Consider the following 14,276-nt stretch of genomic DNA (forward strand, 5'->3'; position numbering starts at 1 on the left):
AATGACCCATCATTTTTATTTAACAAATCGTTAAACCCTCTAAACAAAATAATATTTTCCATAAATCAATTTTGAACGTACAATTCATGAAAGTTTCTGCATCACTTTACCAAAACGTACATTTGAAAACATTAACCTATCTGGAAGCTATTTTGGTACCTTCATGGTAAACAGTAGGCCTGGGCTAAATTTCCGTTCCGCTCGCGGAAATTGCGATAATTTGACATTTTCGCGTTCCGCGGAGAGCGTTCCGCAGCTTAGGGATACTTTGTTTCTTGCTCGCGCTGTAAAATAATACATTCTAACAGCCTATTTTGTTTTCTGATTTCTTTTTCAGATCGTGTCCTGCTCCACTCCGCATTGTTCAACGGCGCAGAAGACTTGCACAATAGATGAATATGCAGGTGGTGATGCTAAAAAACAGCTGAAGAACATGTTCTGTGTCCCCATCAACTCAACCACCTGCCAGTGGAAGAAAGTTAATTAAGACTAGTGTACCAGAGAGACGGCCTCACTATTCAAGACCCAGGCGGCAGCCGCGGTCCGTGCAGGTAACAGCGGTGGGGCGGTGAGGCTGGGTGGGGGACATGTCGAGGGACGATGCCGAATTAAGTAAATAACACATTTTCCCTCTGCATCGTCTCTCGAAATCAAGCCCCCCACCCCCAAACAGTGGCATGATGAAAGTTTAAGGGGGCCCCCTGCAATGTACACAGAGGGGCCCCCACTCCGCATTTTATCCGGAGGCCTCAGACCGTAGTTCTGTTCTGAGGGGGCCCCCTGCAGCTGGGGCCCCCCCCCCCGCACCGCGGGGGATGCGGGGGCCTGTGTTACGCCCCTGGCCCCACCACCGCCCCACCATGCTACCTGTAGGGACCGCGGCTGCCAGGCGATGGATGACCACTGCCTGGAAGACAAACATTACCCCAACTTTTAAGAACAGCTTGTAGAGGAGGAACAATTAATTCTCCAAAAACACACAGGATTATTCCCCTGTTCTTTGCAGAATCTTCCTCTGTATCTGATCTCTTCTGTATTTGTGCACACTTCTTAGCCTCAATTCACTGCACGTCTGTATCCTCAATTGTTGGTAATGTATCTTTTTGGTATGTGCAACGTTTTGGTGCTCTGTTTTCACGTTATAAATACCCACAATAAAACAACAAAATAAAATATTTCTTCCGGGTGTCATTTTCACTCAGTATAGTCCCTCAGTGTAAGAAGTTTGTCTGATACCTTGTCTTTGTTATGCTTTTGCCATATGACAGTACTTTGACATCTAGTTCACCTCTAGCAGCCAGTGGCTCATTGATCTCCTGCTGAGTCCTTTCTCGTCCTGATGAAGGCCCTTCAAAATTCTACATTACAGTGTCGATACACTTAGACACACTCTTCATCCACATAACTATAGATCTGCCTTGAAAGTACAGAAATTCCCACATATGCACCAAATGCACAAGTGCTGCTTTTTTTCTTTACTTGAAGTATATACAAGTGTTATAACATATGTTTTATTGATATTACAATCATTGAAAGACAAATATGTCCAAAATGTGTGTGTTTAGTTTGAAAACTGAAATTGTTGTAATACCTTTTGTTTATGGAAATTACTTTTAGTGGCAGGGGGCTGCGATCTGATGTATCTATGACCATGACGTGAACCTCAGCGTCATTGGAAAGTCTCTTTTTATACATAAATCAGTCGCTGGATTTATTGTGGTGTCTTTCTGTTTTGGCCTCAATTTAAGGCACTGCTACCTTTACTTTTATTAAAGATATTAAAATATCATAGGCGCTGTTAGAAATGGGGTGTCTGGTTGGCTTGGGTATGAACCTGAGCCAGGCAGAACCCACTACTCTTATCAGGGCAAGTAAGTTATACACCAACGATAACCTGTGCTCACCCCTGGTAGCTTGGCACAGTGCAGTCAGGCTTATCATTAGAGGCAATGTGTAAAGCATTTATGTAGCCACACACCCGTAACAAAATGAATGCACCACAAAAGAAACTCCACTCAGCCTTATTTAAAGTATATAGTATATTGTGCATATAAACATAGACCAAAATGGCATAATCTTGAAAACTGTGAATATTATGCCAACGCTGAAGTAATACTCATTATACTGACATTGCAAGGCTGAAAACAGTATACATTAGGACATCATGGAATGAAATGTGAAAGTAAAACACCTGTATCTCTTAGGGCCTTATTTCAATGTCGGACTCCATTGCAGATGCTGAAGGTCGCAACCACCCTTTTCTGTATGGGAGCTTATGCTGCAGACGGAAACCGGCCACAGCACAAGCTCCAATACAGAGAAGAACGTTTTTGTTAATTTCTGCACTGCGTGACAGTTAGGTGCCTGCCATGCAATGCAGGGATGAACATCGGCCCCCAACCGGAGGTCGTTTGCTGAAGAGGGCCCTGCCAAGGGCCCCCGAAATCAATTTCCGACTTCCATATCGGAAAGCCCGGCATGGAAAGCCTGACGTAAATCAACATTATAATCCGGACGGCCTAAAACCTCGTCCATAGGGATTACATGCCAGTTCCGATTGGCAGATGGGCTCCTTGAGACCATCGGAAGTCAGACGGAATGTTCGGCTGGTTTCAAAACTGACAGCCTCCATTGCAATGAGGCCCATAGTATCCACATGAGTAAATGAAGCATGATAATTGTACAAGTAATTCAAATGCGTCCAGGGACACATACATGAATTGCAGTTTATCAGAACAAAAGCACATGCAGTATTATGAAAACCCCAGGGCACCGTGCTTATACTTCTGTGTGTGCCACGTGTCAAAAACTAAATCAATGCACCCCCAATGCTGGCAGCGCTAGCGTTTGTTCTCCAAGCAAATGTGTAACAGGTTGGCAGGTATAAGAGCCCTGTATCCCCTCTGATCAGGACGGGCGCATGTTAAAAAGGAGGGAAAGGAGATGGCTTCTAGCACTTCTTTGTTATGTTTATGGTATGTTAGAATATTCGTAAAGCGCACGGCTGCGCAAGTAACGGGGCGTCCCAGCGCTATTCTAGGGAGATGACACAGCGAAAGAAGCAGAGGATTAGACAGAGAACAACCAAGTCTTCACGACCCTTCTGAAAGCCCAGTGATTAGGAATAGTCCTAATAGACAGAGGCAGTGTATTCCACAGGGCGGGGGATGTCGCAGAGAAAGAGCGGCCTCCTGCCCTCTCTCTTCTCACCCGAGGGACATGAGCTAAATGTAGCTTAGCAGACCGTAAGGTTCGGAGAGACATAAGGACTGAGCAGATTGGCTAGTATGGGGGGACTCTGATGAGTTAGAATTTTATGGGTGAAACAAAAGGTTTTAAAAATAATTATTTGTTCCACTAGGAGCCAGTGCAACCTATGGATATATCCAGAGATAGAACCTGATTTAGGAAGGGCGAATAAAAATGGAGCTGCAGCATTCTGGGCTATCTGAGTCCTTTTGATCACCGTCTTCTTGGAACCCCAAAAAAGCACATTTCAGTAATCCAGCCTAGAGTATGGTAGACTGGACAATCATCTGGCGAGTGTGAGAAACAAAGAATCCCAGAATGGGTTCTAAACCACGTAGGAGTCCAAATCAGACACTTACCATCTATTTTGCTTGGGCTTCAAAAGACACACCATTGTCGACCCAGACACCAAGATTCTTTACCGCTATTTTGGGCTGCTGAGGTAAACCTAGTGCGCGAGGCCACCAGTGATTGCTCCAAATACGGGAATCTTTCCCTTAGAGAAGAATTTCGGATTTGCTGGACTTGTGCTGAAGGCAATTGGCAGCCATCCACTCAGCAATGGCCGTCATGTCCTCTTGGAATTTGACTAAGTTCTGCACAGAATTATTATAAGCGAAGGATACCACCAATTGCATTTCATCAACATAGGATACTAATGTGATATTGTGTGATTTTTCCATCTGGGCTAAAGGGAGAATATAGATATTGAACAGGGTAAGACTCAAGGCAGTGCCCTGGGGACCCCATAGCATAGCTTTTGAATCTGAGACTGATAGGGAGAGGAAATAACATGGAAAGATCTATCAGTTAAAAAAGAGGTGAACCGAGTCAGTGCCGCTCCCCCAATGCCGATTTCCTGAAGACGACGCAGCTGGATCTCATGTAGAACAGTGTCAAATGCGGCACTCAGATGAAGCATAATCAAGGCAGAGGATTCACACTTGTCCAGAGTGTCACGCAGGTGCTCTGTGACCACTAGCAGTGCGGATTCAGTGCTGTGTTGGGGTCTGATGCCATTTTGGGAGGAGTCCAAGATCTGCTTAGCCTCTAGAAAATTAGCTAGAATACCATTAATATATGATTCAACGAGTTTAACCAGAAAAGATAGAAGAGAGATGGGGTGGACATTTTCAGGCTTGGAAGCACCCAATGTGGGCTTTTTTAGTAAAGGAATAACTTTAGCATGTTTCCACATAGCTGATACTGCGGCTAATGATAGCAACAGATTAATCAATTCCAGACAGGCAGGGAGCAGAAAGTCCTGACACTTTAGAAAAAGATTGGGCCTAAGTGGGTCGTCGGGGGAACCGGATTTTACTTTATTGCAGAGGATACGAATATCTTCAAAGGACAAAAAGGGTAAGGCATGTAGGAGTGTGGGAGGATGGCTAATAGGCAGCTCTGAGTGGTAGTGCTTAATGTCTGAGCAAAAATTCTCATAGATCTGTTCTACTTTCCAAATAAAATATTTGGCTAATTGTTAGCATTGGATATTAGAGGAAAGAATAGGATCAGCTGTCAGTGAGGGTTTAGTCAAGCCCTTCAGGAGAGAAAAAATCATTTTAGATGGGTTATAACTGTTTTGTATTTTGTCCGCAACATATACATCTCTCAACTTCTGAATTTGTTTGTGATATGCCTTAATAGTCTCTCTGTAGCTAAGGTGAAAGACTCACTGAGTAAAGGTTGGCGTGAATTATTTTTCTGTGTGTTCGATTTGCTAGTATACAGCTGCCTAAGGCATGCGTGATCCAACCATGGAGGAAGATTGCAGAATTTGTTGGGATCAAGCTTATGCCAAGGGCGCTTAACAATGAGAGTAGGATGGGGCCCCCTTTTAAAACCTTCAAGACATATAGAAATAAGAAAGTGGTCCGACAAGCCATAGGGAGAGGAACAGAGAACTTTAGCGTAGGGATATTAGAGAAAACAGGGTCAAGCAGATGACCATCGAAATGCACCAGGAACGCGTTGCGTCAATTGACATGCTCCTTAATCCCCTAACAAAGTAATACTGACAGTGTTGTGAGCTGTTCAAGGTGTAGATTCAGATCTCCTATGATATTAAAATTGGCTGCCTTTATCGCCAACTTAGGGGCCAAAGTAATCAGAGATACCTTAAAGGTTTTGGCCGGGCCGGGAGGGCCATAGATTAGCAGCCCTGAGTACGTAAAATTATCATTGAGTCCAATTTTAAAGAGAGCGCTCTCACAGTCTATAATATTCTCAGGAGTAAATCTGCAAGTATAAGACTCTTTAAAAATCACTGCAATTCCCCCTCCTCTCCCACCCACTCTGTTTAGACTTCATAGAGCAGCCTTGGGGAAGAGCCAGAGAAGGTATTGCGGGGGAGTCCTGGGTAAGCCATATCTCAGGTGGAGTTTGTGAAGGAAGTCCATTGTTACCAAGACCAAAATGCACCCAGAGCTAGCGTACGATTGTCAAGTGAAGCAGGAAGATTGGGATGCTGTTTTATGGGGGAATACGCGTCGCCACTAAAAAAAGTAAGCCAATAGGAGTGGTGTCCCCAAACTCAGGAATGTAGCCGCTCCCTTTTGGGAGGTTATGGCCATGTTCTTGACGAGTGCTTGGGGGCACACAAGAGAGTGGGATAGGGTGCAGTCCTCCGTGTAGACACGGGGTGGTGAGATTGGTCCCTGGGTACCCACTCTATGAGTCAGCAGCAGGTGGCACCAGGAGAGATCTTCTCCCCGTGTAGCGACTTTCTCGATAATGGGGGCCCCACTGAGGGGTCCCAGACAGATGGATCAGGGATCATTCAGGGAAGAGTTGGGGACACTCGGTGTCACTACTTCCCACAGGGCTGCCCATCACAGCCCCCCTCGGCTGGGGGCTGTAGTTTAAACAACAGCTTCTGCTGCCAAACATGCTCACAGTGCCAGGAGTGAGGCATTCCACATCTGCTCACGCACTTGTGTGCAGCTTAAAGAGCGGAGAGGCAGCCAAACAAACTGCGCTCCACACGCACCGGTTTGTGGCTTAAGGAAATCCAAGGAGCTGCAGATAGCACTCTACACGCTTGTGCCACAAACGGAACGCTCCACAGATGCTGTGGGGTAATAGGTTCCCATGGGGAGCATGCAGCTGCTGGACTCAAGGGGAATGAAGTCCCATGGTGGAGGTGCTCGCAAGCCAACATGCCCCTGGAGTCACTCTGGGTGCAGTCTGTGGCCCTTCTTGGTGGGTCAAAGGTCAGCAGCCATCAGGGCAACGCAGCAAGGTACGGCAGCAGTTCCTGGGAACAGTCAGTCACAGCAATGGGACAATCCTTTGTAAGCAGCAGCCTTTACTCCAGCAGAGGTTCTTCCAGGTTCAGAAGTGATCTAAAAAATGTGATGTCAGAGCCCTGTACTTATACACAAAATGTCTTTGATGTGGAGGTAACTTCAAAAGAATCTTAGAAGTGCACAACGTCCCCATTCAATCCCAGCCTGACTCCAGACATCAGTAGGGGATAATCCAGCCCTTTGTGTGAGGACAGGGCACAGCCTATACAAATGTAGGTGCGCCCCACCTCCCTCCCTCCCGGTCCAGGTAGACTATTCAGTACGCAGATGCACCCAGTCCAACATGTGTGATGACTGTCTGAAAAGTATGCACAAAGTTTAAGTGTCCCTCTACCCTAGACTTTGGAATAGAGTCAGGCTGTAAACCACATAGAGTTATAATCACAGAGAAATGCTCACTTTAAAAAAGTGCCAATTCTAAAATAGTAATAAAAAATCCACCTACACCAGTAACCATGTTTTTTCACTACCATTCTATACATACAAAGCATGGCCATGCTACTACTTTCTTATCAGGAATTACCACCCAAACACATCCGAGGGAATTCCCCATGTTAGCCTATGGATGGAGCGGGCCTCACAGAAGTGAAAAACCAAATAGGCTGTTTGTCACTACCAGGACATGCCTCACAATAAAGGCACTTGTCCTACCTTTTACCTACACAGCACCCTTCCATAGGGCTACCTCGGACATACCTCAGGGGTGACCCATATGTAGAAAAAGGGGATTTTAAGGCTTGGCAAATAAGTTTAAATGCCAAGTCAATGTGGCAGTAAACTGTGCACGCAGGCCCTGCAGTGGCAGAGGCCTGAGACAGGTTTGAAAGGCTACTTCTGTGGGTGGCACAGGCAGTGCTGCAGGCCTACTAGTAGGGTTTGATTTACAGGCCCTGAGTATATAGCATACCACTGTACCAGGGACTTACATGTAAATTAAATATGCCAAACAGGAGTAAACCAATCATACCATGTCTTAGGGGTGAGAGCACATGCACTTTAGCACTGATTAGCAGTGGTAAAGTGCCCAGAGTCCTTAAGCCAACAAAAAGTCGTTCAGAAAGACAGGTGGAAGAAGGCAAAATGTTTGGGGTTAACCCTGCTGAAAGGGCCAGGTCCAACAGGCACCCTTTTTTTCAAGGTCATTACTGCTGCTTATTTTAATATCAAATAACTTCTGTGAGTTTCTTTTTTTAGGTTATAAACCCAACACAGATGATTTGCAAATGTTTATATGATTACATCTTACCTTTTATATATTTATTTTTTATAATCACTGTTCTGTCATTTTGGCTTAGGATGCAGACTAGCTGTTGGATCCAATCACTGAAAAAATATCACAAAATGTGTCTTGCACTATTCTTTGAAAAATAATAATAATGCATTCATAAAAACCATTAAAATAAACTAACAGAAAAGAAAATACCACACTATGATCTACGTTCCCATATTAAAACCGAATTGATTTCTTAAAAGTTTGATTAAATTAGTTAAGTAAAAATTCTGCATTATATGCTAGTCCATCAGTTTTAAAAAGTCAGTTTCATTTCACAAAAGATGTTTTCAAGATAGGCCATTTAAAACATCACAGTACTTTCAGGGTTTACAATAACTTTAACAATATACAGCGAACACTGCTGCCAGGCCTCTCTTAAAACCAGACAAGCTCAAGCATCAATATGGCAAGTTGGGATCAGCAGGCGGCAGGACCATCTTCAGGACAAAGTGGATTTAAAAGTTGACCCCTGGAAATATGCTCTTGTATAAATCAAGAGTAGAAGTTTAAAATCTCCGCCTTCAGCCTTCAACTGACAGCAGTTCAGCAGTCGTTCAAACGGCAAGAAATCGGGTGACATAAAGACTTTATGTCACCCGATTTCTTGCCGTTTGAACGACTGCTGAACTGCTGTCAGTAACATTCGAAGGAAGATATTTATACTCCACGAAGAGATCTGTTCGGAACTTCACTCCGAACCCTAAGCCTTCTGACTAATTAAGTAGTCGAAATGTCCGTGCACAACAAGTAATACTTCAAACTAAATTTGTGCACCTTGAAGGCTGATTAACAAACGACTAGCATCCTGTTAATCATAAAGACACGCGTTTGTCTGCTGTATTTCAATAAGATTGGCTACAAGAAGGTATCATTCTACTATTGACTGTTGAAAGCAGAGATTGTAAACTTCTACTCTTGATTTATACAAGAGCATATTTCCAGGGGTCAACTTTTAAATCCACTTTGTCCTGAAGATGGTCTTACGCATTGAAATTTAAAAGACCGAAACGTCGACTTTTCACACTGTTTTCTACATAACTTTTTGAATATTGTTAAGAAAAAGTGTTTGATCTATCTTTAGTGAAGGAACTATTGAATGTACTCCTTTCCTTCCGAACTCATGTATAGCTGTCCACATTTTAGGTACCCTAAATAACATTTATTGATATAAATTTGACTTTTTCTACACACATTTTGCTTCTTATGATTATTTGATTATTTGACTAATTGTTTTGACCACTTTGAGGTGATACACATATATATGACAAAAGCATAGTGTACAGCCTACAATATTTGAACTCCATGCGAGATTTGATCTATAGGGATATATTTACCCTATATTGAACAAATATACAACAGAGTACTCTAAAAAAATCCCTTGAAGGCATCCTTCTACCAGTACATTTGTATTTACCCAAGCCCTAAAGGGTATATTGGGTTGTCCACTTTATATATCAATTTTCTTGACATGGCTGCAGTCCTGACTGGACTCCGACAACTCCCAAAGCTGGTAATTATTCAAAATATTTTTAAGATGCCGCAACCCATTGACTTGGTGGATGTTAGGAAAATTGCCAGGTCTTTCCAGATCAAGTTTTTTAGGGACTCTTCAGGTGCCATTCTCAGCCTCTATCAGTATCTCACAAAGCTGAGGTCAGCTGGTGCGGTGATATCGGATAGACCAAATTCAAGTCTTAGCTTACTGCCGGGCGCGCTTTTTGACAGTGGAAAGCTAGCCCTAATTTGTCACGAGTAAAACTTCTCAAGGTTCTTACGCAACGATGATGCTGAGATTGGAGCACCAAATAATAGAGCAGGAATTACTTTGGCTCTAAATATTTCTAAAATGTATGTGCCTTTCCGGTATTTTAATTGGTTAGAGATATACCTCAATTGATGTTGAAGAAAAGAACATTGGGCTAACGGAGCTGTTCACTGTTAGTCCAATTTGAATTTCTCATCAATCCAGACCCCTAAATACAGTTAGGCCTCAGTTGTTGAAATCGTTTGAGTGTTAAAACTCCATGAATATTTGGTCTTACAGCTGCAGAATTTACAATTTCTGTTTTGGACAGATTTATTCTTAATTCTTTTTCAAGATTGTATATATGAGACCATTTTGGGCCTTTGGAGGCTGATTGGTGTCTGATCAAGCAACAGAGTGTGATCTGCTTATTGTAAAAGCGTCACACATTGACTGCTTAGTTTTTGTGGGTAAGTCCTCAAATTGGAAAGTGATGTTAATAAATCAGCTGTATAAAGGTTAAAAAGTAGAAGATACAGTACGCAGCCTTGCTTTAGGCCCCGGTCAGTTGTAATATCCTTAAAGAGACCCAATACCCAACTTGATCTGAACCGATGTTTCTGTATGCAGCAATCTGATTTAATAGCGGCTCTGGAATACCCCATGTTTGCAGTTTCGCCCACAAGGTGCCACGATTCACTTTATCAAATGCCACACTATAATCTAAAAAGCAGGCATATAAGGAAGAATCTTGTTTTAAGGCCTTATTTGAAATTAGGCTGATTGCAGCAATATTATCAAGGGTTTTACAATGTGTCCTAAACCCAGTCTGGAAATTCAGGAGAATGTTTTGATTAGAGGCCCAATCTCCTAGCTTCTCTTGTAATATCCTAGCAAATACTGTTGCCTCAGCATCCAGTAGGGCAATAGTTCTATAATTGTGTGGTTCTTGGGCCCTACTTGTGGATGGGTTGGAGGATTGAGCGTCACCAATTATCAGAAATGGCATTATCAGATAATATACCTGAATAAAGAATCAGTAGCGTGGTAGACCACTGGGCTTCATCTAGCTTGAAGAGTGCCATAGGGACACCATTTGGGCTAGGAGTTCTGTTTGTATAAGATGCCTTGAGCGCTTTAGTCACTTGTAAGGCAGAGTTCAGGAGTTTGGGACTTGGTCTGCTTGTTATTTATCCAGCTTCTGGCAGAGGTGTTCAATCCTGAGCTTGGTTAGGTAATGGCAGGCAAACTTTCTCTGTAGGGTGGTCATGGTTGAAGTGTAATATGTAAGCCTCACAGGTTTATTCATGTTGTGAATTTGTTGATTTCACGGGGGAAGCTAAATTGTTAATTATGTGCAAAACAATGGGGTAACCCAGTATCCCTCAGAACCTGGGCATATAAGCTATAAACAACAATTGGTCCTGTCGGGTGGGCAACAATTTCTTTGTAGTATTTTATATATAATTGGAAAGGTGATTGAAATCAAGACACAAATGACAGATGAACACACACAAAGAGAACAAGAGAGTAAATCTTGTTCCCAAAATGAGCCAAATTTCTACTATATGTTTTTTTCAAATATTCATACACAAGGTTAGAAATTACCAAGACGAAAGTGAATGAACAAAAGGCTGTCCGATAATTCAATAGATAAAAACGGTGCATGTGAGCGTGATTAAAGTGACATAGTGAGTGTGGTGACAAAGTGACAAGATTTGTGTATTTAAACACAAAGGTGACAAGTTGCTGTACATGTATTTACAATGAAGGCATAGTGAAAAAGATCCAATTTCAAATTCAAATACAATCACCCTTAGCTTAATAATTAAATTATATTGTCTTTTTGCTAGAAGGGCATTTTAGGACATGGATGGACAGAAAACCCGTCGACGTTTCGACCCTGACAAATAGCATAAATGGAGAAAGTCAGAAGCGGGTCTTTATCAGGACAGGGTGGTGTATGGGACAGCCCAATCTTCGATAATTGAAGGACTCCAAAAGGGGAACCCAAAGGAGCCTAGAGTTGAGAGGCACCACAGGGGGCATCCATCTGGACGTGAAAGTGGGAATGAATCCGGTATCTGAATGTCGAGGAGATTGGAGAGGTTGAATGACATTCAGCGCAGTGATGATACATCCAACTTATTTTCCGTAGTAGTCTTGTCAAGATCACAGCAAAACGTGGCAAAGAATGTCACACGCAGCGTGTCTGTAAAGTTTCAGGGCATCATTCCGTCTCTGTGGACATCTGGCCAACGGCAGGATCATTGAATCAATTATCGGAGATTGGGCTGTCCCATGCATCATCTTGTCCTGATGAAGACCTGCTTCTAACTTTCTCCATTTATGCTGTTTGTCAGGGTTGAAATGTCGACGGTTTTTCTGTCCATCCATGTCCTAAAATGCCCTTCTAGCAAAAAAAACAATATAATTCAATTATTAAGCTAATGGTGATTGTATTTGAATTTGAAATTGGATCTTTTTCGCTATGCCTTCATTGTAAATATATGTACAGCAGCTTGTCATCTTTGTATTTAAATACAAAAATCTTGTCACTTGGTCACCACACTCACTATGTCACTATAATCACGCTCACATGCGCCGTTTTTATCTATTGAATTACTGGACAGCCTTTTGTTCATTCAGTTTCGACTTGGTAATTTCTAACCTTGTGTCTGAATATTTGAAAAAAACATATAGTAAAAATATGGCTCATTTTGGAAACAATATTCACTCTCTTGTTCTCTTTGTGTGTGTTCATCTGTCATTTGTATCTTGATTTCAGTAACCTTTCCAATTATATAACAAATGCTACAAAGAAATTGTTGCCCACCCGACAGAACCAATTGTTGTTTATAGCGTAAATTGTGAATTAAGCTCCAAAATTCTGTGATGTCCTTGATATAAATCCATTTATTGATGTCAAATCACCTCCTAGCTTAAAATTTGGGTTTTGTCTTCTAACATTTGGCGTTATAGGTTATTGTTAAATGTTACATTTGTATTTTAATATCAGCACTTAAATATAAAGCTCCTCCTTTTTGGGATTTTCTGGTTAGTTTTTTAATTGCTCTACACAGATCTCTTAGCTTTAACGAATACCAGGCAGTTAGAGGTGATATTATTGGGTTTCTCCCTTAGGTCCCGTATATTTGTTCTGCTTTGATAAATTTGATTGTACTGGTATCTACCATGGATATTACATTTTCCGGCCACCTAGAACAGATCAGATCCTTTAATCCTTTGCCTTTCGCTGAAGAACATTGATAATTAGAGTATTGCCTTCGGCCTGGACCCATTCTTCGTATTTAGTTTGAGAGTGCAAGTTTCCTTTTATTTTGTGTGGCTGAAGAATTGTGTCCTCTAAAGAAATAGTTTTTCAAGAGTACCATTAAGCTCCGGCCTCCAGTTAATTATAACCTCTTGGCAAAAATGGTCCCTTTTGCCACTATGGGCTATCTGAAATTTTGTATTTCCCTCTAACAGGTGTGGAGCGACTAGAGTATAATCCAGAACATTTGCTGAATGATTTGTTACATCAGTAGCTGTTGCTGGAATGTCTGGTTTAACCTCTTCTGTGCCCATGACGAGATAGTCTCGTCATGGAGCACGGTTGCGCTGTGCCCATGACGAGACTATCTCGTCATGAACCCCGCCCGCTAATGTAACGCCCGGCACAGGAGGGGGAAAGGGCATGGCACTGAAGGGGTTATAGCGTCTGCAGAGCCAGAAAAGTTTTCTTTGCTACTTTGTTTTGAAATCTCAAATGCCATCGGGGAATACAGTACAAATTGCTTAATCCACTTCATTTCCTGTTCGGTGATGCACACACCTATAAGTGTGTCACTTCATCTGTTCTACTGTGGTAAATATTTCGTTACCGGTACTATTTTTTATGCGGTAAAGTCTATTAAGAATAACTCAGTAAATATAAGAGGCAGAATCCGTGGTATTAGAGGTTTTAAAAGGCTTTATTCCTATACAAAGGAATACAATTCGAATTGTAGGCATTCTATTCCATCACCACGAAAGTTCAGGAAGGAAGGGCATATATTATTGACAGATAGGCAGTTTTATAGAAAATACATTACAGTGAAACAGATGCAAGAGGCGTAACAGCTGATAATACAGATAAACTGTGCATACGTAGCTAATAGAGGCGTATACATGGGCGTAATTTAATAAACGTCATCATACATGATGTCACAAGTGGGTGGATCCATAAGAGAATCCTGCAATGTCAGCAGAAATATTTGGCAGAGATGCGCGCGCAGCCGCATGACGTGTGATTGACGTGCAACTAGAGGGTGAAGGGGACTTGACATTTAGCTCTACATGTGGAGACAGAAGTCTGGGGTTATGTCAACCTAATCCCAAATCATATCTAATATCCTATGTTTAAAGAACTGTGTTATCCAAAAAGAGAGGTCTCTTAGGATAGAATCTATTCTATACTGACTATACTGACTGTTAGTGCGTGTACAAGCGTCTAAGTGTCTACACTAGATGCGAGGGGGTAGGAATATTCCATGGTAACAGGGCTATGAATTACTTGCATGAGGACAGCGAGGCCTGGCCCTTTGCGCGGTAGCTAGAGGAATGTTTACCTAAACTACTAGACAGGAATGCATCGGATGAGGAGCGGAGGAGATAATCTTGAAGGTGAAATACAGTTTTTGGCAGGCGACGGGCTGGA

General features: G+C 42.3%; 1 protein-coding gene and 1 non-coding gene across 3 annotated transcripts in view; one reads left to right on the top strand and one right to left on the bottom strand.

Moving 5' to 3' along the window:
- Positions 1-1,175, top strand: part of LOC146796823 (metalloproteinase inhibitor 1-like) — a 45,081-nt gene extending 43,906 nt beyond the window's left edge. For both annotated transcript variants that reach the window (XM_085629559.1, XM_085629560.1), the window contains exon 6: positions 338-1,175. In XM_085629559.1, coding sequence (XP_085485685.1) covers positions 338-487 — 150 coding nt within the window. In that variant the 3' untranslated portion in view covers positions 488-1,175. The remainder of the gene's footprint in view (positions 1-337) is intronic.
- Positions 1,176-8,074: 6,899 nt separating this feature from the next.
- LOC146796824 (small nucleolar RNA SNORD36) lies at positions 8,075-8,151 on the bottom strand. The gene has a single exon (XR_014970200.1). It is a non-coding gene; the product is annotated as a small nucleolar RNA SNORD36 (small nucleolar RNA).
- Positions 8,152-14,276: the final 6,125 nt, after the last annotated feature.

This window comes from Triturus cristatus, chromosome 10 (assembly GCF_964204655.1).
Source record: "Triturus cristatus chromosome 10, aTriCri1.1, whole genome shotgun sequence".
Lineage (NCBI taxonomy): Eukaryota > Metazoa > Chordata > Amphibia > Caudata > Salamandridae > Triturus > Triturus cristatus.